Source organism: Ursus arctos, unplaced genomic scaffold (assembly GCF_023065955.2).
Source record: "Ursus arctos isolate Adak ecotype North America unplaced genomic scaffold, UrsArc2.0 scaffold_2, whole genome shotgun sequence".
Lineage (NCBI taxonomy): Eukaryota > Metazoa > Chordata > Mammalia > Carnivora > Ursidae > Ursus > Ursus arctos.
In genome coordinates, this window is record NW_026622874.1 from 59,252,750 (window position 1) to 59,280,255 (window position 27,506).

At 47.4% G+C, this 27,506-nt stretch overlaps 2 protein-coding genes across 5 annotated transcripts in view; one reads left to right on the top strand and one right to left on the bottom strand.

Moving 5' to 3' along the window:
* HSD17B7 (hydroxysteroid 17-beta dehydrogenase 7) overlaps positions 1–27,506 on the bottom strand; it is a 74,468-nt gene that overhangs the window by 15,190 nt on the left and 31,772 nt on the right. For 3 of the 4 annotated variants that reach the window (XR_008960281.1, XR_008960280.1, XR_003321215.4), the window contains exons 9-10: positions 24,304–24,393; positions 8,240–8,391 (exon numbers count right to left, since the gene is read on the bottom strand). The gene's annotated coding sequence lies outside the window, so the exon portion shown is untranslated. Of the gene's footprint in view, positions 1–8,239; positions 8,392–16,535; positions 17,391–24,303; positions 24,394–27,506 lie in introns of those variants that run through there. The other variant, XR_008960279.1, reaches the window with a different exon arrangement.
* CCDC190 (coiled-coil domain containing 190) lies at positions 2,056–7,679 on the top strand. The gene is made up of 3 exons (XM_026517373.2): positions 2,056–2,251; positions 6,706–6,829; positions 7,100–7,679. The coding sequence occupies exons 1-3, from the start codon at positions 2,056–2,058 to the stop codon at positions 7,677–7,679; spliced, it is 900 nt and encodes a 299-aa protein (XP_026373158.1).

Below are 27,506 nucleotides of genomic sequence, written 5' to 3' on the forward strand. Positions count from 1 at the left end.
AAGGGCTGGGAAAGGAATTACCTCCTACTGAGAGAATGAATAATGGCTTTCCCTCTTCCTCTCCCCAGTAATCTCCTTATAATAGCCTGTTTGCTAGCTGATGGCTGTCGGTAATACAGCCTGTTCAGCTCCTCACAGTAAACTCTGAGGGGATTAATGGGCCCTGGTGCTGGCAGTTCTCTTTTGACTGTAGCACGGGAGTGGCTCTTGTCCCAGGCAACAGTAAAAATTCCACTAATATCCTGTTCTATAACCAATAGTTCAACTGGTCTTCTGCAGCTGTCCAAACTGTGATCACAAAAGTCAATTTAAAGTTAACTTTGCTAATTCTGATGTCACAACAGAAAGCCTTAGTAAGCTCTGAAGTACACAATATGGATAGAAGCATGAGAAAAGTCAGTATGGTGTGGAAAATGCATGAAAAAATTAACTACTCTCCTGCACAAAATGTGCACAATCTGACACCCTCCCCCAAAAAAACACCCAGAAACCAAAACCAAGAAACAGGTGCCTTCTTTAGGGCCCTGACCTGATTTCCAAGAAGTTGGAATGAGCACGGTGGGTGGGGGGAGGGGTGGGTATGGCAAATGAGGTGGAAAAAGAGACGGGACTGGGGGGGGTGGGGAAGAAGAGAGACTGAGAACACAGTTAAACACGTCTTGCTTTCGTTCTTGGCTCCCATGGACACAGCCCAGAAGAAGCACTGTGGGCCCCACTAGCGGACGGCTGGAAGCTGGCAGGCTTCCTCAATTCACAGAGCTATTTAGAGCTCTGGGGTTGGTGCCCATGTCTAGGGAGCTAACATTCCTGCCCAGCGGAGGTGGCATGGGAGAGAGCTTTAAGTGTATTCGACACTCTCCCTCCCCCACGGCCTCTCCCTCTGCACTCCCCAACACCAAACTCCTACATTTCCTGAAGAAAAACAAGCTCATTCATCCAGATCAGCCTGACATAGCAAAAGACATGAGCAGCATTCTCATGGTGAGAACTCTGGGTTTGTAGGTAAGTGCTACTCCCCTGTCCTTTGGTTAAAGCTTAGTCTACACTTTAGACTATAAAGCAAGCTGTCTTAAAATGTCTTTTTTGGTCCTGACCTTATCCTCCCTTTCAACACTAAGCTTTTTCCTGCATTATTATCACCAAAGCTCCATCAAGAGCAATCCATTTATATCCTGGGCGCATACTGTGATCCTAGCTCTAAAATAAGTATCACGAAGAACTCAAAGAAGAGGAAGGTGTGTCCTGCCTATGCGTGTGATAGAGTTGCCAGGAGGAGGATGCCAGCGTGGGCTTGGCCATCGGGGTACCGGAAGTGTAGAGAGGACCAGAGCTCTGAGAAGATGGGTGAGGGTGTCCAACCCAACTGTTCTCACCAATGCTGCCCAGACTGCTGGTTTGGGATGCCTGCACTGTTTTGTGACCAGTAGGGTCCTACTCTTCAGACTTGATGTGGAATTATTAGCCTCTATAGTCACAAATTGGAAAGCCCCTTAGGGGTAGGAACTATGACTCAGTCACCACAACCCGCAGCACTTAGCATAGCACCTGGGGCAGTAGGCTACAGGCTGCGTGGACCCATTCATGTGTGAATCCCAGAGAATGGCTTGGCCCTAAGTCCCAGATCCTTTCCAAACCCTTGAGCAGGCTTTCTGGAAGCCTTGAAGGAATAGTGGAAGAGACTCTCTTATTGGGTGAATAATGCCTTATGTAAGTAAAGGGTTTCTATTTTTTTCCCAAAGAGTTGTTCGTATGCTTGATCCCTATGGCAATCTGATTGGGGTTATGTGAGGAGCCTAGCATTTATCACTATTTTATTGGCAAGGACACTGAGCCTCAGAGGAAAAATTTTCCCCTGCATCGTCTGCATCACTGTAGGAATTCATTAGTATAGGGCAAAATTTCCCAATAGTGTGCCTTCATCTGACTGGTAGCTGTCGCTTCAGAAACACAGAATTCAAACACTGACCTGACTAAAAGCCAGGGGTCAGGGGCCCCCCATCTTGCTCTATCAGGTTAGTCGTGCCTGACAGAATCTTGCATTATTGTCTCTAGACCATGAAGAGGATAGAGAGGCCCGTGGTCACGGGTCCGGTGTCTAAGCACTTCGACCTGGAGAGGAAGAGCGCCAGGCAGGCCGAAGCCAGACTCAGCCAAAGACTGCAGAGGCTGGAGCACATCTGTCTGTACCACATGAAGCTGCTGACCCGGGAGCAGAGGCAGCTCCAGAAAGAACTGCAGAGGTTACAACAAGGTGAGGCCTCCGGGGCAGGGAGCGGGCGGGGCGGCAAGCCACCGCCTGAGTGAGGCCAGAGTGATACCCCCACCTCAGGACAAGGGCTCTTTCAGAGACCTGGCTACCAAGGAAGCAAGAACTTAACCTGACCTGGATTTTTAGGCGGCCTGCCCTCCTCCCTCCCTGGGTTACACGGTTCGCTGCAGCAGCTCATCAGCAAGCCTTTTCGAGCTCATACTTCTCAGGCTTCCAGTCACTTCTGTGTTTCAAACGAGCTCTCTCTTGCTTAAGTCCTTTGTTTCCTTCTTACCTTGTTTTTCATTCTGCTTTCCTGTCACTGTATCTGGGTTAATTTGGTTTCATGTCTATGCCTGGTCAACAACCATTGATTGAGCAACTGTTTAATGTGTCAGTCCCCTTAAGAAAGGGAAGTTAAAAAAAAAAAAAGATCCCCAGGATTAGCGACCACAGAGCAACATCCTCATGCTGATAGATGCCCTCTGACCACAGAGCAACATCCTCATGCTGATAGATGCCCTCCAACGGGGCTGGGCAAGGAGCACTGGGCCATTTTCAATGCTCGCCGATGAGACTGAGGCCCTTCCTGCCTTTTGTGCGACATGAACTTCTCAGCCACCCTCCTTGTATTTAATGTGTGTTCACACTAGAGCCTGCAGATTTTGCTCAGATTGGAAAATTTCAAACGAGTAATTGTGGTATATCGGTACTGTGTTTTCTTTGACTCTGTAAGTCAAAGGGCAAATATTTCTGTTGTTTAACGAAAGAGGCCTCTTTACCTGTAAGCCGTGTGCTCATATTCTTTATAACAATGTTCTTCCATAAAACCTCCTGTCTCCAAAGAATAACCCTTTCCAGATGTACACATCACTTAGAAGACTATCCAATAAACGGAGATAAGTAAGTAGTTAAGTAGCGATAACAAGAATAATGGAACTAACCTCGAAAGCTAGTTTCCAGTTAGTAGCTATGATCATCACAGGGCCAAGGACTACACAGTGCTGTCCAGAATCTCAGACCATCCAGAGCAGTCTACACTGGGAAAGAATTGGGAAAGAACCCCCCACCCCACCCCATTCAATGATCCCATTAAAACATGGCAGCTAAGAACACAGACTCTGGACCCAGACTGTCAGGGTTGAAATCCTGACTCTCATTTACTAGCTGCGAGGCCTTGGGGGGCTTCCTGGACCTGCCTGTGCCTCACTTTCCTCCAGTGTAACACAGAAATGATGTTCCCCACCTCGTGAAGTTAGCTGAGGATTCAGCAAGCACTTGGGACAGTACCTAAGCACGAAAGAAGTGTTATGTGTTTACTCTTATCACTTAATCAATGGATTAATCGATCCATCAAGAAAAGATGGTTACGAGACTTAAACTTTTCTACTGCTTTGTTAAAAACTGCCATAGTTGTACAGTGTGCAGAAACATCCATCATTAAAATAATCTGATTTTGATATTACTTCAAAATTCAGCCTGAAAGGATCCACCCCAGCTCTGCAAAACTACAGCCCCTTCTCACTGAAGGCAGGTGCCGGAACTCGGAAGCTCTGAAAATGCTGGAGCATGTTCCGGAGGAAAGCCAGGTGTCACGATTCGACATAAACTTGTTTAGGTCTACACGGCTAATATGTGGACACAAGGATGAAGAGTGATGTCCAAAAAGCTGGCCTGGGAATCATTTCTAACCCACAGCTTTGGGTCTAAAAGAGAGCTCTGAGCAAGTGGCTGAACTTCTCTGTTTTCCATTTCCCTGTCTGTAATAAATGGTTAAAACAAATTAGAATGAGAGCTCACAGACTGGAAAAGAATGTTAAAAGCCATCTGGTTGAATCTCACTTCCATTCTCAAAAAGACACTGAAGACCCGATAGATACCTACTTGCATGGAGGGGGGCAGGGAAGGTATGCAAGAGGCCAGGCCGAGGTCGGTGGCTGTCCTGGCTGAGTAGATGTTTGCCTCAGTGACGGGTGGTGTGGGAAGAGTCTGGACCAGGAGGCAAAGAACTGATTCAGGGGCCTCTATCTCTACGTCCTTTAGAAAGTCATATTCTTTCTGAGCCTCAGACTTCTTGATAGTAAAATTAAGGGAAAGAGGAGAAAAAATAAGGAAAAGGGGAAGAAATAATATATATTAAGTCTCGGTATTTATCAGGCACTGTACTAGGCAATATTTTCCCATGATTCATTTACTGAAATTGCTACTGGGCTTCAGCTACATGCCAGTCGGGAGACTGTCTAACATGCGTGTTCCCAGTCCTCATCTGTGGAGATGTGGGTCAGCAGATTTGGAAGTAGGCTCAAAAACCTGCATTTTCAACTGAGCTGATACGCTGGCAGATTATTGTGGGACAGCTGTGCTGTGGACCAGACTGTTCAAAACACTTTTGTAGCTACTCTGATCGACGCAGGAATGTAAATATGAAAACACGTGGTCCCTCCAGATGCTCGCGTTTAAACTGGAAGGGAGCCGTACTTGTGAAAATTATGATAGAAAACACTAATTGCTAAATTAGAGTTGTTTCCAAAGGAGGGCAGGAACATAAGAAGATCCCTGTCTACCAAAGGGCCTCAGGTAAGATCTCCCAAAAGAGGCAGTGTGTATGCACAATCTTAGAGGAGAATGGCGGGGGGGGGGGGGGTTAATTTTGTCATGAGGACACGTGGAACGAGGCCACTCCTGGCAGAAGGAACAGTATGCACGCGGTGCGCACACGAGCGTGGCTTTCTTCGAGTCCAGCACGGAGGAGGGTAAGGGGCGCGGAGAAGGTGAGGCACCGTGTGGAGGCGAAGTGGTGGGGGCGGTGTCTCTGATCATGAAGCATTTCATAGGTCTTGAAAAGAATTTAGATTTCACCCTATAGGGTCTGGGAGTGGGGGGACTGCGTGTTCACTCCGGCTGCAACGTTAAAGAGAATTCCCAAGTTCAGCCTTAAACTAGGGAACTGGCCATGTGAGGACAAACGAGTATTTTGAGATATTTAGAAAGTAGAATTGTCAGAGCTTTGTGATTAATGATATATGTCCAGGGGGAATAAAACCAGCGTCAAGAGTATACTGCCTGGCACGAAGGAGGCATTCAGACATCCTTGTTGAGCTGGGGAGTTGTATGCATGCAGCGATGTAGGCACAACGCCTCTGCAAGGGAACACGGGAGAAAGTCAAGTCCCAGAGGAAAGCGATGCTCATTTCCAAGCGTGTTGGCTCAATAGGTCGAAACTGCAGAATGGCCTGGCCGGGAGAAGTAGCTGCACATCTCCTGGTTTATAGGAAATAGATGAAGTTCTTACATGGATAAGATGCACGCACACACGCGCACACACACACACACACACACACACACACTCAAGGAAATAACAGAGGAAGCAGGGCTCACAAAAGACTGTCTCTTGTCTTGACGACCTCGCAAAGAAGTGTTGAGATGAATCAGTATTAGGAGTGGAATGGGATTTCTAGTCCTCTTATCTGGTCATATTTCCTCTGCCTGGTGCCTGCTCGCCCCAGCGCAGATCCAGGGAACTCACTCCCAAACCAGCACAAGGCTTCCAACCCCAAGTGACCAATTCGGGAGGTGTCTTGAAAACCAGCTGGGTCCTCCAGCGCGGCCATGACTACAAGATGCTGAAACATTTACTCAAAGAGTGAAAAACCCACTTCATTGTAGCCGGCAGTTACAACTCACGGTTGGGGTGAGTAGGAGAGCACATAATTGAGGTGAAGGAAACAATAGGGCACCATCTCTGGGTATCGCTCACGCCCAGTTATTTTGTCTTGAAAACACCAGGCTTGCCAAATAAAACATGCAAACAAAACCTCCCTGGGCCTCCAGCCAGTTTCAACCTCTGATCTCAGTGTTTCTTCATCCTTGTTAACATGTCCTAGGTCGACGCTGGGGAACTGCTGTCGGTTCTTCTGTCTTCATCCAGCATGCCAGATCGGCCTGCTGTGAATGTGGTCTGAGGGTGTTCACATGTTAGATCACTGCCCAGAGAACCCGTTGCTGGTTCGGCCTCCCTTCCCTCCTCCTCTTACTAGGTTAGTTTGTAGGGTTTCCGTAAGGGAGAACCACTAACTGGGTGGCTTACTTACTGCCTCACAGTTCTGGAGGCTACGAGTCCAAGATCAAGGTGTCTGGATGGTTGCTTCCTTCTGAGGCTGTGAGGGAAGGACTTCTTTCAGGCCTTTCTCAGAGTGTCGTTGGCTGTCTTTCCCCTACATCCCTTCACACTGTCCTCCCTCTATCTGTGTCTCTGCGTCCAAATTTCCCCTTTTGATAAGGACACCAGCATGGATTAGGGCTTCCCCCTAATGACCTCCTCTTAACTTGGCCTATCTCTGTAAAGGCCCTACCTCCAAATCAGGTCACATTCTGAGGTGCTGTGGGGTTAGGACTGCAACATATGACACTCAGCGAAGACAGAATTCAGCCCATGACACTTATTCATTAACACAAAGCAGATATTATCAAGAAAAAGCTCTCCTCTTATTTGGGGAATGGAATTCAGAAGAGACCAGATGTCTTTGTGCCCTTACCGCCAGGAGAACAGAAGCACGGAGTTCCACAGGCTAATAAAGTTAGGTAAGAAAATTCTTACTAAACTCATGGAGACGCCATTGAATCCCTCTCCCCAACTGACCTCCCTAAATCATCCTCTCCCTGCGAAAATGCTGCCTTTCCTCCTTAAGCAATGAAACACCTCCCCATATTGTGACCAACCCCTTCTCAGCCACTTCATGACCTCCGCTGATACCACACTGAAGGGGAACATGGTTGAACGACTGGGAAATTCAAGATAGGGGGCTTTTTGTTGTTTTTCAGAGATTTTCTTCTTTTTACCTCCTTCCCCAGAGCACTGGCCACCAATATGACCCAAGAAATATATAAAACCAAGTCCCAGATGCCTCCTTTCCATCATGCTGGCCTAAAGGACTCCGTGAAAAGCAAAGAACAGGCACTGTCTCAAAATTACAAAGCTTCCCATTTCAGAGCAGAGAAGCCACAAGCCCTACAGAAAGATTGTCTAAGCCCCCCAAAGGGCAAAGACTCCAACAAGGGCATCGCTATTCTGTGTCAAGATCAAGATGTCTCCGTCAACACCCTAGACCAAGGCCCTGGTTCCAGCCCAGCTGGTGAGAGTGGGAAAGCACACACTGATGAGACCAGATCAAAAGATGCCAGCCCAAAGCCAGACCCCAGTGCTGGGAGACAGGGTCCCCTGAGTCCCAGGGAATGCGCAGGAAATCTGAAAGACGAGCCCGTAACACCTACCTTCTCAGAGCTGTTTGTGAAGGTCAGAAACGCCCACTACTTCCGGCACAGGGTTCCCCCTGAGTCTGAGAGATTGCTTAGTATCGGGGAGATATTTGGGCACAAGGAACCCTTCCAGCCAGGAGGACTGGGCGGGCTTCCTTCGTCTCTAACCACCTAGCATAACCTCACAAGAACATCTATTGTACTTGCTAAAAAGATGCGTGCCTCAAGTGACTGCAGTAAGTCGTGTGTGTGTGTGTGTGTGTACATATGTGTGTACATGTAATATATGTGTGTATACATATACATATATGTGTGTATACATATGTGTGTGTATATACGTGTGTGTGTGTGTCAATTTTATTTCAAACCCTCAGGTTTTTCTTTTTTTCCCTTTTACAGGGATATAATCTTTCACTGAATGAGCAATACAAGTATATGAGAAATGAGGGGAGAGATGAGTCTTCTGAAAACTCTTTAAGGGGGGGGCGCACATGTTGCTGATGTCAGCAGAACTAGGAATCTATACTGAGGACGAGACTTTCCCTGAAAGGAGAACTATGAAGGGTCCCGCTTACCTTGGCGCCCCCCTTTTCCTATAGGAGGTTCTTATGGTGCCACCTGCCAGCCAAAGGACAGAGCTCGTCTGTCCCGGTTCACCTATAACACAGTGGGGACAGGAATGCAGCTGGAAATAGGTATCCTCATAGGTTCTGTAAATAAAACCTGCTCACCCACCGAAGTCCGTCCTTCCTTCCGTCTGTCCTTCGTCTGTCCTTCCTTCCTTCCTTCCTTCCTTCCTTCCTTCCTTCCTTCCTTCCTTCCCAGGTGGCTCCACTTCAGTTTTCTCATTCCTGCTTTCCACCTGCTCCTATCACACTTTTTGGATCCTAATAAAAGAATAAATAAACAATTTACATCATTTCCTCTAACATTTCCCCCCAAGAAGCAAAGCAACCAACGAAGGCAGGCCGGGCTGACAAAACGGATTCACGGACACTTCATTTATTCACACTGGCCCGTGACTGGGCTGGCAGGGACAGGGTCCCTCGGTGTGGAGAAGCCGCTGCAAACTGCCCCAGCCCTTTATTATGTGTCCTTCCTCTTTGTCTGCTGCTTAAACCCCGTCTGTCTCCATATGATCACACTCCACGGGTGAGTTTCCAAAATGATTTATCCCGCTTCTCTGTGGGCCTTTGCTCTGGGCCAGCCACTGGAGGACGCGACCATCGCCAAGGCAGCAGGGAGCATGGCCTCGGCGTGGGCCCCTGCTCCACGCACACCATCAAACCCCCCACTCCACGTACACCCCTGTCTTGTGAACTCGAAAAATAAACATTCGGCATGGTCCTCATCGTAACTGTGGTTGTGTCTTCATACATCAGCCAGGCCCAGATCTGTCTGTGCTCCCTACTCCAATATTTTATCCCCTCTATCTCAAATGACAGGTCCCGAGTTGCCACAAAACTGTGCATTTACAAATCTTCTAACCACACAGATTTTCTATTCTTATCATTGAGTCCAATACATTTTCCTTCTTCGATACAATAGACACGCTACTTTCATTGGCACAGCTCAACACAGTCAAGCAGAAAGCTGCTGTCGGGGGCCTTGGCTGCCTAACTCATTTCGTTCTAAAGGACAGTTGGAAGCCCTTATCTTCACAAGGCCTACTGAGCTCCAGGATGGAACGCAGCCAGTCAGCTTAACGTCATTCATTCCTACCTGGTCCCAACTGGGGATAAGTGTGCTCCCCAAAAGACACAGGGCAGTGTCCAGAGACAGTTTTGGTTGTCACAAGCCAGGTGAGGGGGTGAAAAGACCCCGACCTATATACCACCGCACTAAATCTTGGCAAAAGCCTCTGAAAGGTAGGAAATCAGTGAGATAGTCATCTCAGTTTTACAGAAAAGAAAACTGAGGCTCATGATAAGCAGAATGACCCTCTCCAGACCGGACTGTGAACGAGGAACAAAGGCCAGGCTCCTGCTTTCCTGCACTATCTTCTCTCTCCAAACGCTGGAGTGGGCGGGAGGGTGTGACACAATGTCCAGTGGCTTATGTCCTCGTTTTCACTTTGAGATACTTTCTAACTCTCTAACTAAAAATCTTAAGCAATAACACTTAAAATGATGAAAAGGAAACATTCAGACTTCAATTTTGAGGGAACAAGACCTTTTTTGACTACATTCATCATTTCCTCAGAGATGTATTGAGGAGAATGTCCTCTCCGTTTACTCCCCGGGAAGGAAAAAGGGGCTTTCACCTTGCTACCCGAACCTATCAGGCGGGCAGGGAAGCCACGCCTCACCTTAGGCAGAGGCATCTGGGAACGCTGCAGTGGCCGCTCAGCCTCTCGCCCAGGGTCCCGAAGTTATGAGGCTGCTGAGAGTGACCCCAAAGGTTCCCACAACCCTCAGTGATCGGGTAAGGTGCTACCAGTAACTCCGGAACAACAGCCCCTCTGAGGGTGAAGGCAAGGTGGAGGGAGGGGAACCTGGAGGCCTTGGCCCCCACCCCAAGAACCCAGGACAGAGGAGCCTCCGTCCCAACCAAGCAGATGTCAACAGTCCTACATCGCCAACAACAGCCCGTGTAGCAGCAACCACAGAGAAACAAAGGGAAGCCAGAGACGTGTGACCCCAGCCCTAGCCCAGCCCTGTGCAGGTGTTCGGACGAGGAGGGCAGAGGAGGGAGACGACGGGGAGGCCGGGGCTCAGGCTTGCGCAGAGCCCAAGCTACACCGGGGTGGGGAAGAAGGCCTTTAAACTGGACAAGGACCCTAAGTAATAATACCTCATGTGGATGAAGAATGTCTACCAGAAATAAACGTGGTAAAACAGAAGGGACTGGAAGGTGTTGGCTCGGACTGAGAGGGTATTAAGCAAGGTTGGTTGCAGTTCCCAGGAGAGAAGCTCCCGCCCCATGGTTACACCTCAAGGAGCTGGGATTTCTCAGTCGGATCTATAAGGAGCGGCATGGTGCTGAGAAACTTCCAGTACGAGGAATACAGGGGCTGATTATACATCCTTATCTCAGATGCGGATGTGGCCCACCTGAGATTTATAGGAGAAAAGGTTTTTTCCTAATTAGATGTTCTATGAACTAGATGCCAGTTCTCCCATCTTCCCACCAGTGCTGCGAATGCGCTGCTGTTCTGGGTCCCAGTAGCCAGCACCACCGAGAAACTGGATGAAATTTAACGTCATTAGTTCAGTGACTTTGAATTGGTCTCGCTGAATTCCATTCAAGCTGTACCATGAAGCAGGGCAAGGAAGAAACCTTCCCGGTTAAAGGAAAACACAGACAATTACACTATAAAGACTCCAAACGCACTTAACACACATGTTGCTTGGAATCAAACCCAATACTAGCATGGAGCTTCTCAACTCAAAATCATTTCTAATAAAATATTATTCCAAAAGTGTGTGATAGAGAGAAAATGTATGCACGCTATATAGAAAGATATTTAATTATGCAATTCACTACTGGGAAGTTTGTGCACACTCTTGCTGAGGTCTGACCTGGAGGGAGCCGCAGGAAGTGAGAAGCGGGTGCCTGTTTCCCTCGCAGCCTAAGCTCTAGCAACTAGGACGGTATGAGCAGAACAATGAACGATTGCAACAGTTATTTCAATATTATTGCATCAAAGATTAGGCAGAATTTTGTGTGTAAGACTATGTGTAAGAATTCATATTTGAATGCTATTTTTCCTAAAGAATTTCCCTTCCTTTTTTAGGGGGTCTGCACTCGCACAAACACGCACACACACACACTCTCCTAACCCAGCGCCCCATGGTCTCCGGTGCTGGTTCACCACAGGCGCTGCCACCAGCATCATCGCAGTGTTCGGCGTGCACGTGGGAGCTGACGATGTTCCAGGGAGCTTCAGGCTCAGTGTCAAATGGGAGATGTGAATGGTTGCCCTAATATGTGTTTCACATTCTAGCAAATTTGGGAACATTCTTCAGCAGTACCTTCATTGAGGTCCATTTGGAAATGGAAGCAAAAATAGATATAACTTGGGTCTTGAAGGAAAAGGAGATTCATAAACTTTGGGTTAAAAAGGAAGGCATTTAACATATATAGGAAGAGAGTGAAAAGCTATGGATGGAAGGAGACCAGCAAGCGAGGGCTCCTCTAGGAATTACTGGCTACTTGAAGACATGTGATCTCATGGTCCCAACTCTGTCCCTTACCAAGCCAACTGGGACCCTCATAAGTGGACAAGCTGACAGATCTGAGCTTTGCTGCCCCCATTGCGCCTGTCCTTGGGCAGAGGCTAGCTGCTGGTGGTCAGGACCCAAGAGGAAGCAAGCCCCTTACAAGCCCCTAAAATCAAAACTCTTTCATAATTATCTGAGCAACTATAAGACAATTTTTTCTTCTATTATAACACTGATTCTCAACAGACATTCCTTTAGTATAGGAAACAAGCAATAATTGTCCATCCATATCCTATACTTTTGCCTCAGAGCCAGCCCAGCAGGGTTGTAAATAATTTACACTCAGGAGAACACGCTTTCTGAAATCTGACTCAGAGTGATCGGAATCCCTAGGTTGAAGAGTTCCATGACTCACCCCTACTTCACTGTTAAATCCTAATTATCATGAAAAAGAAAATACACAAGCCTGTGTTTGGTAACATAGAAATAACCGTCTTGTTTATACTGGTCATCTTGGAGTTTTTCCACAGGATACTGGAGTGGGTAAAGGCTTTGGACATGAACCAGCTCAGGTCCAGTCCAGAGGTACGAAATGATTTTTTCAAAACAAACAGAAAATGAAAATACTTGCTTTCAGTAAATTTCCCACCAGTGACTTTGATCTAGAGTTGAAAGTCTGTTCACTCTTTGTGAACCAATGACCTTCCCTAGTGGGGAAGACGGTAGGTTTGAGCGTGTAACCTTGAGAGCCAGGAGTTGGTTATTAGACGACTGTGATTTCCCAGAGGGTATTCCCGCAGATGCTGCAAAGTGCTACAGGAAAAAAGGACTCTGGGTTAAACTAAGTCTGGGGACACACAGATGACCAACAGACACATGAGAAAATGCTTCACAACACTTGGCAGCAGGGAAATACAAATCAAAACCACAATGAGATACCGCCCCACACCAGTCAGAATGGCTAAAATTAACAAGTCAGGAAACGACAGATGTTGGCAAGGATGCAGAGAAAGGGGAACCTTCTTACACTGCTGGCGGGAATGCAAGCTGGTACAGCCACTCTGGAAAACAGTATGGAGGTTCCCCAAGAAGTTGAAAACAGAGCTACCCTACCACCCAGCAATTGCACTACTGGGTATTTACCCCAAAGATACAAATGTAGTGATCCAAAGGGGCACCTGCACCCCAACGTTTATAGCAGCAATGTCTACAATAGCCAAACTCTGGAAAGAGCCCAGACATCCATCTACAGATGAATGAATGAATGAATGAATGAATGAATAAATAAATATACATATATATATATAGAGAGAGAGAGAGAGAGAGAGAATACTACTCAGCCATCAAAAAGAATGAAATCTTGCCATTTGCAAGGACGTGGCTAGAACTAGAGAGTATTATCGTAAGTGAAACTAGTCAGTAAGATAAAGACAAATACCATGTGATTTCACTCCTATCTGGAATTTAAGAAACAAAACAGATGAACATAGGGGAAAGGAAGAAAAAATAAGATGAAAACAGAGAAGGAGGCAAACCATAAGAGACTCTTAACTCTAGGAAACAAACTGAGGGTTGCTGGAGGGGAGGTGAGTGGGGGGATGGGGTAACTGGGTGATGGGCATTAAGGAGGGCACTTGATGTAATGAGCGCTGGGTGTTGTATGCAGCTGATGAATCATAAATTCTACTCCTGAAACTAATAATACAATACATGTTAACTAAATTGAACTTAATAAAAAAAAATGTTTGGGGAAACATGGGTTAAACAATGAAAACAAATCTCTCTCCTGGGGACTTTCTAAACCTTTAATATGCTAAGTTTATGATGAATGTCTGGGGAGAAGTTATGTCATGCTGAATTCCCCTAAATAATATGACCATGACATTTTCGTGCATAAATCATCTTCAGAGACTACAATAATCCACTAATCACACCCTAGAAACATTGTCTCGTAATAAAAACTAGATTAGGAGAGGGTTTTTTTTCTCATGTAGTTCAAATAGTCAGCAAAGATCTTACAAATTCCGGATGGCAATAGCAGGACTGACACTTTTCACGGAGAATATTTTCCTCATTTTCCTTTTAGGTGTTCCCACATGCACACACACACACACACACACACACACACACACACACACACAGAGACATGTGACAATAGCCTCACTCAAAAATTTTCTTAGGGTAAAATGACAAAACTGGTAAGAAGGTGAGGTAATGTTTGTGGCTGTTGCAGCCACTTTATATAGGTTACATATGTTCGGAGGTAATCTTTGCTTCATTTCACAGATGAGAAATCTGAATTCAGAAGTCCCGCTGGATCCTATACAGGCCATAAATACAGAGCTGGGATCCAGCCTTCTCTGTCTACCTCCAAAGCCCCTGCTCTCCCCACATCACACCACCTTGCTTACTTCCATCCGAAAGCTCAACAACAACAGAAATTGCTAACACCAAGCACTGGGCGAGGGGCTCCCACACAGGCCCTCATCTCAAGGAGTCTGCTGTTGAGGGGAATAAAGAGACCCAAAGATGAATTCAATTAAAATTGACATTGTAGGGGCCTTGGTTTTGGCTCAGGTCATGGGATCAAGCCCCACATCAGGCTCCATGCTCAGCATGGCGTCTGCTTAAGTTTCTCTCTCCCTCTCCCTCTGCTCCTCCCCGCCTCTCTCTAAAATAAATAAATAAATCTTAAAAAAACAAAATAAAATAAATGGCTGTCTATTCTCTAACACCTACTCTACCCCAAATGATCAAATAAAACCAGCCATGGTAATTCCATTCTGCCTGCCAGGAACTCATTCAGGAAAGGGCATGTGGCTCAGCTGCTGACGATCAGACATGAGGAGAAGTCAACCGAGGGCTCTGGGCCAGGTCTTCCCATTCCCAGGAAGTCAACACAGAGAAAATGGTTGTGCTCATCTTTTAGACACTGTCATATCTGCCCGTGATTCCCTGACCTGTAGCCATCCTGCTGCAGACTGAGGAGGAAGCCCAGGCAGTAAAGAGCCATAGGCAGAGCGGGAGAAGAAGGTAGAGGGCAGATCATTAGAGGCTTTATGTTTTGGGGACCATATAATTTACATCCAACCTGGAGCACCTCTGAGAATGAGAAGGGAGGCTACGAATAAATAAGCTGAGTTAACAGGAACAAAATGGACAGATCTTCTTACATCCCATGCTAAGGAGCGTGGCCTTGCCTGGGTCTGGCCACTTCATGACTTTGAGGGAAAGAAACGTTGTAGCCCCGTCGGCAGCCTAGATACACCTTTCTGGCCACAATGGCAAGAAGAGGTTCATGGGACAGGATGAGAATTGGGACAAAACTGGTGGTCCATATAAGAGAGGTTGAAGGACTGGATGAGCACAGGCCGTAGAGATGAAGAAAATGAAAAACGTTTAGGAGGAAAAGAGGAGAGCCAGGTGGTTGAGTAGATGTGAAGGGAGAAGGTAAGATAGCACTGAGATGGACTCCAGTTCCTGGCTTGGACATCTACATGAAAGATGGTGCCGCTTCCCAGGACTGGGGCCACATGAGGGGTACAGTCCTCACCTCTCCCTGGGAAAAGCCCAGGTGGCCAACCTCTAAAGCCCGGGGGAGGCTGAGCATAGCTGGACCCGCTGACTAGGCTTGTGAATGAGGCGGCATCTTGATGGGAATCGTAGGAAGGAAATTAGAGGTGGGGGAATTGTTTATTCTGGCAAAGATGAAGAAAGAAAGAAAAATTCGAGGGAACAGAATCCATTAGTGGCTCACCTAATGGCCATCAACAAGAAAAGATTGAGGGCAACATATTGTAATGTGTCTGTGGCCCAGGAGACATCGAGGAGACAAAACCTTGCCCCGTGCCTGGATTTTAGATCACACCCATGCTGTGGCTCCAGTCCAATCATTCTCTTTCTCCCAAGAATCAATCTCTCTCCCTCATTCTCTCTCCTTGTGATCTGTTTTAATACAACTAGGGGGCCCGACATTTATGAAGCATGCCAGCACCCGGCCAAGATAACAGATGCAATGTTGTGGCTGCTGGCCAGGGGACGAAACACCCACTGCCCTATTGCTCGAGAACTCGGTAATTCATTCGTCTAACAAATATCCCTCCTGAGCACCGTGATGCAGTAGGTCCGTCCTTCCGTTACAAAAGAAGAGGAAGCGAGGCCTCCGTTCGTGCCTGCGAATCGAATCCGATAAACACACCTGATAGGCTGATGTTTGTCCGGAAAACACGCCCCTCTCTCTCTCCTCCCAATTTCCCTTCCAAATCGATGACCTCACCGCATACTTCACAAGAGCCAAAAGAGCAAAAAATGAAGAAGCTAACTGACGTAAGCCTTGAGTGGGACCACAGAAAAACAACACACAGTTTTTGCAGGCTAACAATGACTTTTTCTTAGTATAGGACTTTTTTTTTTTGCAAAAGACCTCCTGAGTCTAAGAAGACCTTCCCTCTTTCTCTACACCACCTTCGGGGCCTTCAGAACAACAGCGTCTAGTGCAAACTACGAGAGCTGGCGGAGCTCAAAGTCCGAGCAGCTCTAGGACGACCTCGAAAGTAGTTCACCTCTTAAAAAAAAAAAAAAAAAGTAGTTCACCTCTTAGGGGAAAAGGACTTTCAGCTAATCAGAGCTCTCCTTATTTGGCCGTTCATTCAACGTGTATTTATTGTCTACTCTATTAAAGTTCCTGTCCCAGGTGCTGGGAACGCAGAAACCATGCATACGTAACCCTCTCTCTGGGAGCATTTACTCTGGCAGGGGAGCCAAACAATAAGAAAATGATTATTCCATTAATTTTCTAATTGTGTGAGTGCTAACACATTACAGGTGCTAAGAAAGTCTACAACAGGGTGCCTGACCTCGTCTGGAGAGACAGGGAAGGCTTCTTTGAGGGCCAATGGGTAAGCTGAGACCTGATGGGAAAGGGGAAGTCAGCAAGGTGAAAGGCGGGGGGAGAGCGGACAGGTGAGTGTCTAGAAAGAAAATGAAACCTGAGCAAAGGTCTTTAGATAAGAAGAAGCATGGGGCTCGGGGCTCCTGAAGGAGGAAGAGTGTGGCTGGAGCTTAGAGAGAGGAGGTGGAGAAAGGGCTGGAAAGGCTTGTAGAAGAGGCAGGGGCCTCGCTCCTAAAAGTTTTCAGTTAAACAATGTTCACATAACTTACAGCGGACCCTTGACAACACAGGTTTGAACTGCGTGGGTCGCCTTATAAGGGGATTTTCTTCAAAATACATTGCAAATGGATTTTCTCTTCCTGATGATTTTCTTAACGTTTTCTATTCTCTAGCTTATTTTACTGTAAGAATACAGTATATAATACATTTAACATACCAAATATGTGTCAGTCAACTGTTTCAGTTATGGGTAGGGCTTTCGGTCAACAGTAGGCTATCGGTAGTTACGTATTTGGGGGGTCAAAGCTATACACGGATTTTCGACTGCTCAGGGGAAGGTGGGGGTTAGTCGATGTGTTGTTTGTTCAAGGCTCAGCTGTACTTTGGGGGGTTGATATCATCGCTTCAAAGGCCTGCAGTAGTGCTGGGATGTTGGCGAGTGGACTGGGAGACTCCCACTTTTGCTGGAACAGGCACAACGAAAGAAGAAATAGGAATGTGTGTGACTCATACCTACCCAAGCCGAGGGAGTTGTGGCACTGTTCGCTGACATTGAACAACCTTACAAGTCCTTTATTCTTACATTTGTTATTTCTCCGGGGATTGCACGTACCTGGAAAGTAAGCCAGAGGAAGGAAATGGGACAGACTGCTGAGCACTGTCCTTGCGGACTATTTAAATGAAACAAAGTCCCATTACAGCTGTCTCCTTCCCTCAGGCTTATGGAGTTTAACTCAGCACGCCCTGTGTCAACACAAGATACAAATCCCTAATCTCCTGGGACTTGAAAATGGGTTGGTAAGACATGGATCTAAACAGACCCCTCAACCATAACTAATTCAACATGTGTTCTAGACGTCGTTTGGCATAGAATTATTATTCGTCTAGTTTTCCTAATAAAACTGGAAACCAGACACATCCAAACCCGGGTTAGACAACTAATAAAGGGCTAAGCCTTATGCTTACCAGAGCGTCTCGTCCTTTCCAAATTACCGAAGAGGACAGCAAACTGCATCTCTCACACAAGCTCAAACACTGATGTGAGCGCAGACATACATATGCGCAAGCATGTACGTTTATACATATGGAAATAGGCACATGAATATTCATCACCATATTTCATCTGACCCGGGATGCCATATTTTATGACACGCACCATTATTTTCTAGTAAGAAAGAAAAACATGCTGCCAATTAAACTGACATGCTGTTGACTGGAAGATGCAGCACAATTTCAAAGAAGTTGAAATATGAAAATGGAAATTTTAGAACTGAAGAAACAAGGTCTATCTGAGTGTGTATATTGTGTGCGTGACACACACCTACTTTTTCTCATGTCTGTCACCTGCAAAAACCAAACATCATGTTAGAACCTGATGAGGGCTTGGGCGATAGTCTCCTGTTGCCCGGGTCATAAGAAATCAGGAAAAGATCACATTAGCTAAACATTTAGAGTATGCTGAAGTCCCTTAATTCCCGCTGAAGTCCCACGCGACAGCATGCAGCCTTTCCAGACTGATCTCCCTTCCCATCACCGCTAGAACATCTGCCCTTGTACTCCACGATCCGAAACTCGATACAGAAAGTCTGGTTTTCACCTGTCACCATTTCTGTATTTCAGTGTTGTTTCAGGATAAAGGTCCCTGCAGTGTGTGTGGGATGGGGAGGGGTCACTGGGGAACTCCTTTTCTATCTACCACCCCCCACCCCCACCCCACCTTAGCAAGCACAGCCATAAATACCCATGCTCTTGACTTACTCTCCCACTGCTCTAAAATGCAAAATGTGTGTGCTCCCAATAGGATGCTGATGAGTATTCCTGGCGATTTTCAAAAGGGGAGAAAGCCTCATAAAAATCAATGTAAGATTTCTCCCTCAGACTATATATTCGCCTTTTACTAAACCCTCTACTTTGTTTTACTCCAGCCAACAATTATAAAGTACTAGCTAGGAGCAGGCACTACTGAGCTGGTGTGGAAATGCAAAGAGAGGCGCTATGGCTCACTAGCCCTGTGCTGGATGAGGACCTGGGGCTGCTCCCAGAGAGCCTGCGGCAGGGGGACAGACACACAACGTGCAATTAGGATGCACCGTGATCTTCTCCCATGATGCAAGACAGGCTTGGCAAATAGGTTCTTTTCACGTGGACCATAGTAACAGCTGCTCTTAGGTGACGGTGTTAGGAAGGATTCTGAGGTCCTTGTGCTTATTAATGCATCTGTGCCACTGGAAGGTGTTCCTGTGAAGGAATTCACAAAAAGCACAGCTGAGCAAAGAGTGATAAGTCGCTCACTAACAACTTGCAATATTTGGGTAGTTTAGCCAGGGTCATAAAGGCCTAACTTTTATTTAATCATTTTGTGGTTGAACCATGTATGTTAATTGTAGATTTCTAGAAAGTACAAAAATGTGATGGGGCACGGGGAGGGCTAAAGTACATATACACAGTCCTGCCAGTAAGAGCCAACACTGTTAATGTGTTAGCATGTTTCTTTCCAATTGCTTTTTCTAAGCATTATCAGAAAGGAGAAGCATTACAACAAGAATAAAACAGAGAAGCCTTTTACCTTTTGGTTTCTGTTAAAGGACAGACAACAGTTCCTGAAGTGTAACCACAGGTCATTCTTAACCCAAGATGCTCCCAAAAAAGGGATCTGCGCTTAGATGCATGTGGGATACACCTGTGTCCTGGGGTCGGGGAGGGACCCACGGTAACACAGTATTAGCATAAAAAAGATCTTGGGAAGTTCCACAGTAAACAAACTCCTATGGAAAATTTCCCTTTTTCTTCCTTTCTGTCTTCCTCCCTTCCTCCCACCCTCTTCCCCACTTCCCTCTCCCCTCTCCTTCCTTTCTTCCCTGCTTCCTTGCTTTTATTACCCACTAGTGTCTTGCAGCAGAATCACATCCTACAGAACACACTTGGGAAATAGTTTCTCCGTTGATGGTCCCATACCCCCACATTTATAGGCTTCCCAGAGCCAGGCAGCCAACGTGAGAGAAGCAGGCCTGTCTCCTACGACGGGGAGTGCTAAAATGCTTGCAGGCACCTGGAACACTGCCTCAGAAAATCCCGTGCCCCCTCCCCTGCCGAACAAGTATGTCAGATAAAAACCCTGCCAGGAAGCACCCACTGGAATTGGTAGGATAAAGTCAAAGTGAAGAACCAATAAACTTGGAAAACTCTTAAAACTTTCGATTTACATAACGCTCTGCTTTCTTCCTTTCCCAATGCCGAAACGCATCTTCTATGATCCAAAGTGAATGCCTTTTTACAATTAAGACACACTTATTGGCCCACAGTATGATAGGCACCAGCAGCATGGACATGAAAGGAGGCAGAATTCTAGATGTCAGGTTGGCCATCACCGCCTCTGGGCAAACTGCAAGGGAGACAGGCCCTGAGGACACAGAGAGAGGTCCCGGGAGCATCTGGAGTCCTCAGATATCAAGTAAGTTGTTAGCATCTGCAAGATACCATCCTAAGTAAATGTTCCCTTAATTTTCTGTGAAAATGGAACTCTGGTTTAACGACCTTGTACTGTGTGTCCACTGTATGAAAAGAGACTGGAATATGAATGAAAATCTGTATCCCCCCAGAAACTTCTAGAATAAAAACATTGGCAGCTATCCTCTGCCTTTACCTACGAAATGGCTGGGGGATGGGCAGTGTTCCCAGAGGAATGGCCACCACCTCCAGCTTGAGGTAGGAACTTCCAGCCCCGGAGAGCCTCACACAGAGAGGCCTTGCCTGGGTCCCCTCACTCCAGGAAGTTCTGCCCCTGTCATGAACATCTCGGTCTGCACAGAATCTATGCTGGCTTTTACTTATTTTATTTCCTATAAAGATCTTCGGGGATTGTTACCCACGGCAGAACTGCTTTGCTATCTGCTTTGCTATTTTATCCGGTTTAATTTTTGGTGATTTATTTTAACTACAGATAATTTCTCTTAAAAATATATTTATTACATTCAATCTTAATTTTAATTTATGTTAAATCTTAATTTTAAACAACTAGGATAATCATGTTATAGACTAATGTTATAGGATTCTACATAATTACGTTATATAGTAACTCTCATTTGTAACCTTATAATAATTATTTTCAGTAACAAATTATTTTCATCTTAATTTTATACACTTAAGCGAGGACCAGAAAATGCCAATGTGTGGGAGGGAACCCATGTTTGGCCTATGCCCCAAATAAAAGAGGCCCACTGCCTCTCTTCCCCTAGTCAGCAGGACAGAAAGGAGTCTGTTATCCCTTATCGCACAACTCCTTTCAAGCTCCTTATGTGGTTAAGAAGCTCATAATATGCTCTGGGGAAGGTCAGGTAAATAGCCTTAGACTCAACATCACGGCTCTTGGCAACTCATTATTTATTTATTATTTATTTATTTTAATAAACACTAATATAGCAGTAGCTACTGTATGCCAGATACTGTTCTAAGCATTTTATAAATATTGACCCAGAACTTCCCCTGAAAAGAGTAATGAGTCCTATCTCAAGGAGAGCCCAGAAGAGCTGAGAGGGCTGTGTTTCTTATTTTTAGAGCTAACGCACAAAGTCCCTAGATGAGGGAATCCCAGAACTAACAATCGGGGTCTCCAACACATCAATCATTATTAGATGAAAAAGAACGAAGCAGGAAGTCACAGCCTAGTTGGGCCCCTCGTTATAATTTAATTACACTCACTGTTCTGACCCCTTCCAGAACTTTCTGGGAGCAAAAGTTTCGCTGGTGAACCTAGAGAAAACACCAAGAAGCAGTAGTTGGTGCTAGAACAATGGTTCTTGACGTGTGATCCAGGAAACTTGCTCAGAGAGCCCCTGAGGTGAAAACTATTTCCGTAGGAATGCATTATGGCCTTTCCCACTCTTTTCTCTCACATGTGTATATCCAGAGTTTCCAAGCTCCATGACGTGGGGCCCCATGACATTGCTCAGAAGTTTCTAGACCTCTGGCCACCTCCATTGGCCCTCCTCGCGGAAGGAGGGGCGACTCTTAGGTGAGATTGAGCAAAGGGAACGAGCAGGTGCACTCAGCTCTTTCAGAGCCGGCTTGCCCACAAGCGGCATAGATTCTTCTCTTTCCTGCCCACATACGTAAGGCAGGCTCTGCCACCAGAGGGAAGGCTGAAGACCTGCGTCCACGCAGGGTGATCTCAGTTCGCAGGGAAAGGACTCGGAAAACCTACTTTTAGCCTCAGGTCCAGTTTGGTCAGAAATAAAGTTAATCTGGGAACCCCTGTGTGCCTGTTACTCAGACAGTGTGTGCACTGGAAGGGGAGGTGAGCAATGGCTTATTTATGCCTCAGACCCCAAGGTGTGCCCTCAGGTAAGTAGTGCCCTCTCTGTGCCTTAGTCAGCTGCTCTGGAATAGGGAGCTATTCGTAAGCTGCCTTGTAGGCTTATGAGCTTCTTACAGATAGAGAGTCCAGTACAGTGCCTTCGCAGATAACTATTGCTTTATTACCGTTCACGAGACAAGTGAGATGCCCTGGAGAGCTTCAGAATGCCCAAGAATGAGCTACATGTAAGTAGAGAGCCATGAACTCCTAGTCACTGCTCCAGAATGTTCCTTCATGCCAACTAGCCACACTTGGATTCTACCTTGTCCTCATAGCAATTCTGCTCAAGTGGCTGGAATGTACTCTTGGAAACTAAGGCGATTATCGGGTGGTCAGTCTCATAATCAGGAATTCAACAGTAATAAGGAGACCCTTTCCCTGCCATTTCCATATCACTGAACAGGCCGCACCTGCTGGTCTAAGTCCTTATAGAAAGCCACACTCAGTCAGCAGTGTGTGTGAAGAGCCGTAAGGCTCCTTTGTGGCCTTTGCTGTCAGGAGGTCAAGACTGAAGTGAGATGTCAAGGCACCACAGGGTGATGTCCAGATGAGTTGAGATGGATGGTCAGAGTGACAGAGGACATGATAAGGTGATACTGTAATTAGTAATAAGATACACACATTTGGCCTTCGTCCCCCATTCCTGGCACAGAGCTCCTAACATCCTCGGAATTTCCTAAGTGAAAGGCAAGAAGAAAGAACAGAATCTAGAGAGAGAAAGAGCCATGGCTGTAGCTATAGCTAGAAGAGGGTCCCTGGTTGGAGCGGTGGCCTTCAGTAACACAGAGCCTCTTCCCAACTTTGGCCCAGCAGGGAGGGACCCAGGAAGGAAATACTCCAACTTTCCTTTCCTCCATCTTGCCATCTCTACCTCTTCCTTCCAATGGCTAAAACCAACTGGAAACCAGATGGCGGGTGGTCGATTGTTGGTAATGACAGTGTGTCCAACCACACAGCAGAGTGGATCCAGAGGTGCATACAAACCACAAGGGCTAGGGAGTGTGCCCCAGAGAACCCCAACATTTAGATTACACCCACTGTAATCTGGATGTCCAGGGGAAAAGGAGCTTGAGAAGGAACAACTGGCAAGGGAGGAGGACAATCAGGAAGCCATGCGAGAACGTGTTTCAATAAGGTAGAAGTGACCACGGTGTCAGTTGTTGCTGATGGCTCAGTAAAGGTGGAGACATTCCAAGTAGCAGTGAAGGTCTTTGCCGTGATGCTAAGAGCTGTTCTGGCACAGGGGTGAGAGCGAAAGTCTGACTGAAGTGGATTTAAGAGAGAAAGGGAAGGGGCGCCTGGGTGGCACAGCGGTTAAGCGCCTGCCTTCGGCTCAGGGCGTGATCCCGGCGTTCTGGGATCGAGCCCCACATCAGGCTCCTCCGTTATGAGCCTGCTTCTTCCTCTCCCACTCCCCCTGCTTGTGTTCCCTCTCTCGCTGGCTGTCTCTATCTCTGTCAAATAAATAAATAAAATCTTAAAAAAAAAAAAAAAGAGAGAGAAAGGGAAGAGGAGCTTTGAAGATAGACATTCAGGACAGGTCTTCTGAGTTTTGCTACCGACCTGAGCAGAACAGTGGAGTAGTCCGTGGCTTGGGGCAATGGTGGCGGGGATCCGGTGGCGGCCGAATCGGGCTTGATCCAACGGCGCGCTCCCTGAACCCCCCGCGGGGGTGCGCCGGGCGGCCAGGTAGCAGCCGCCTGGGGTGCAGCCCGCAGGTGCCTCCGGTGGGGCCCGCAGGGAGGGGCTCACCTGCTCGCCCTGTGACCCAGACCCCCCTCCTCATCGGCGTGGCGGGCACGAAGAGCGAGCACGCAGCGGCAGGACCACACCATTACTCCGTTGTAATAGCTTTTTGTTTGACTCATTTTTGTAAAGAAGGAAGACCCTGACACATTCATTCATTCATTCCAGGTATGACTAATTTCCTATTCCATCCTGAAAAACAATCCAATTTTTGTAGCATCCTGGAGACTTTGAATCCTATTAAAACCTCCATGCCTAGCAGCATTTCTCATAATAGAAATTTTCCTTCCATAATATGCAATGCCGATTTCTACCTATTCATCCTCTTCCAAGTCTCCTTATGTTTTGCCACCACTACTTCATACTTCAAGGACAAAACTAGGCAGAACAGTCACGCCAGTGAGTACATCTAGAATACTGAAGTTACCTTGAGAAGAGGCCAGAGAAAAATGCTTTCATGTCGGCGGAAGATTAAGCGGGGTTCCAGCATTTAGTTATACGTCGTGTAATCTCCAAGCTGTAAGTGAAACACCAACGTGGTATTGTTAGATGTGACTAGATAGACAAGATCAGTGCCCTCCCAAACCAGGGGAAAGCACTGTCCTCCTCAAAAGACGGCCAAAGGGGGTGACGCCCAGGATCGTCAGGTTCAACAGTCTACCTTCCATCCAGAGATATTTGTGATTTCTTTTTTCTTTTCTTTTTCTTTTTTTATTTATTTGACAGAGAGAAAGACAGCCAGCGAGAGAGGGAACACAAGCAGGGGGAGTGGGAGAGGAAGAAGCAGGCTCCCAGCAGAGCAGGGAGCCCAATGCAGGGCTCGATCCCAGGACCCTGGGATCAGGCCCTGAGCCGAAGGCAGACGCTTAACGACTGAGCCACCCAGGTGCCCCACATTTGCGATTTCTTGTTGAAGGGACCTCTCCTGAAGGGAAGACCCTTGAGGACTTCCGATCAATCTTGATGTTACCTCACCCTTGCTCCCTTCCTCAGCCACGTGAGCCGCCAGGCCTCCTCACCACAACCTTGCCCAGGACTCACCCCCTCCACTCCCGCTGGAACTTTTACACCCTCACTTCGGGATGGTGTCAGGTAGGGGCATTTTTCTCAGGTTCAAAAATCTGAGTTTGACCATTTGGGCTCCAATCAGGAACCCAAGGAGAGATTTTTGTTAAAGCCTCAAAAATCCCTAAAAGGGAGGCAGGAGCCCAAGCTCTAGTAAGCTTCCTCAGGATACTGGCAACAAAGGGCAGTCTTCCCGTTCCATTTCTCCACGGAGTGTATCCTGAGGCAAGTTCTCCTCTTGCGCGAGTTGTGCAACCGAGAACTGGGAACTGGGAACCAAGGGCGATTAAAGCCATCAGGAGCAGGGGTTAAAGACAGCAGCCTCATGAACCACTGGATCTACTTTTTATTCTCTCAAGCAGTTTTTGAGTCCTTCAGGGACAAGTATGGTATCATAACTAAGTATAATCACAGTTAGGACGGAACAACCTATATTTTCTGCGTGGCTGTCTGAATGAATTCATTTTCAGTCAATAGAAGCAAACAGCTTATGTTAAGAAGAGGAGCTCAGTGTAATTAAGTGTGTGCTTGGCTTTGTGATACTCTCTTTTCCTTGAACCCACTGGAATTTTCCAAGGAAGAATGAAAGAAATACAAAATAGGGACCAGGAAGGAGATGCTAGGAAGAGTGGGTGCCCAAGGATACAGGCGTCCAGAGGGTGCAAACAGGACTGTGTGTTTAAACAACAGCCATGACTTATGAAATATATCTTCCCCCTCTCGCTCCCACGCGGTGACAATGTTTAAACATGCTCTAACACATACTGTGAAACATACCCTTCGGCAGCTTTGTGAGCCCCGACTCCAACGCCCTTTTTCCGCATTCATTCACAGACACACACACAAAGACACACGGGGATAAACTGCACATATTATGCTGTCATGAGAAAAGTTTTATTTTTTTTTATTTTTTTAAAGATTTTATTTATTTATGTGACAGAGAGACAGCCAGTGAGAGAGGGAACACAGCAGGGGGAGTGGGAGAGGAAGAAGCAGGCTCCCAGCAGAGGAGCCTGATGTGGGACTCGATCCTGGAATGCCAGGATCACGCCCTGAGCCGAAGGCAGACGCTTTAACGACTGCGCTACCCAGGTGCCCCTAAAGTTTTATTTTTTAGTGTAGGAGTTAGGAGGACAGCATCTGCAACTAGACTGGCTGGGTTTGAACCCTGACTCTATTGCTTACTAGCTCTGGACCTGCGGCAAGCTACTCTTTGCCTCACGTGTAAAGTGAGGACCATGACAGTGCCTGCCCCAGAGCATTAAAATCACAAGAAAAATATACATCGCACACTTAGAGCAGTACCCAGTACCTGGTTAGTGTTATTTGTTTAACACAGCGTTGTAATAAGACACTCTGGGAGCTTCTGTGCACGGTTTGGGCGGCCTGGGGGGAAGGCAGAGTGACAGGAGTTGGGGGGCCGGGAGGGAAGGGCGAGGATTCACTGGGGGTGGCCAAGGTGTTCTCGTGCACTAAAGAGCTGTTCCAGTTAGTACAGAGTGTAGGTAAATACGATCAATGCCGTGTAATTTCTATTGAACCCTTTAAATCTAGCACCGCAGAGACTGTAAGCGCAGACTCCGAAAGTAACAAAATGCACTGGTCAATGTCTAAAGCCCTTTCTCTCCACGCCCCTGCACCGGAATGGCACGTAAGCGAAACATCCAGAACAGAGCCAGCATGACGGGGCACTGGCGTCCTGGTTGTCTTTGATCCTGTCCGTATTCAAAAGGTAAAGAGTTCTTCCCTCCAATCGGTTAGTCATCGAACAAGAATTGAGAGACACCACGGAGTGTTCAGCACAAGCTCCCCCCGCCCTCGTTCCTATCCCGCTTGATAATTAGATCTAGTTGGGAGAGAAGCCGTACGCGTCACCCAACGGGAAACCATCACCTGACCTCAGGGGTCAGGCCCACCCACTGGGGCTCCCAGCGGGGTCAGAGAGGGTGGCCGCTCTTGCCCAGGACACCTGGATAATGGCTTAGATCTGCGTGGCGGCGGGGCTACGGTGGCGGCCGAAACGGGCTTGATTCCACGGCGCGCTCCCTGAACCCCCGCGGGGGTGCGCTGGGCGGCCGGGTGGCAGCCGCCTGGGGTGCAGCCCGCAGGTGCCTCCGGTGGGGCCCGCGGGGAGGGGCTCACCTGTTCGCCCCGTGACCCAGACCCCCCTCCTCATCGGCGTGGCGGGCACGAAGAGCGAGCACGCAGCGGCGGGACCACACCGTGCAGTTTCCCAGAGTTGATTTCCACCCGCCGTGGACCCTGCGGCCCGGCCCAAGGCGCAGCCCAGGGTTCCCCCCTTCCCCCGCACCTGTGTGCAAGTGTCCCCGGCCGCACCCGGTGGGAGGGCGACCCCTGCTGGCCGAGACGCGCGGCGGCGGGCCCCTCCTGCCGCCGGGCACCTGAGTCTGCACCGGGTGCGCGCAGTCTCCCGTGGCCTCCGCACGCGTCCTCCGCCGCAGGTTCGCGCTGTTCCCAGAGCTTTGTTCCCACGAGCTAACATTTTGAACCATTACTGCACTTGTTCTTTCGCTTCGTTTTGAATGCAGACGTCGAGCCAGTGTG

Excerpts from the sequence above, each read along its gene's own strand:
- CCDC190 (XM_026517373.2), top strand. The coding sequence starts at position 2,056 with ATGAAGAGGATAGAGAGGCCCGTGGTCACGGGTCCGGTGTCTAAGCAC. Across the intron at positions 2,252-6,705 it reads ACTGCAGAGGTTACAACAAG|CAGATATTATCAAGAAAAAG; the intron begins GTGAGGCCTCCG and ends ATTAACACAAAG. Across the intron at positions 6,830-7,099 it reads CCACAGGCTAATAAAGTTAG|AGCACTGGCCACCAATATGA; the intron begins GTAAGAAAATTC and ends CTCCTTCCCCAG.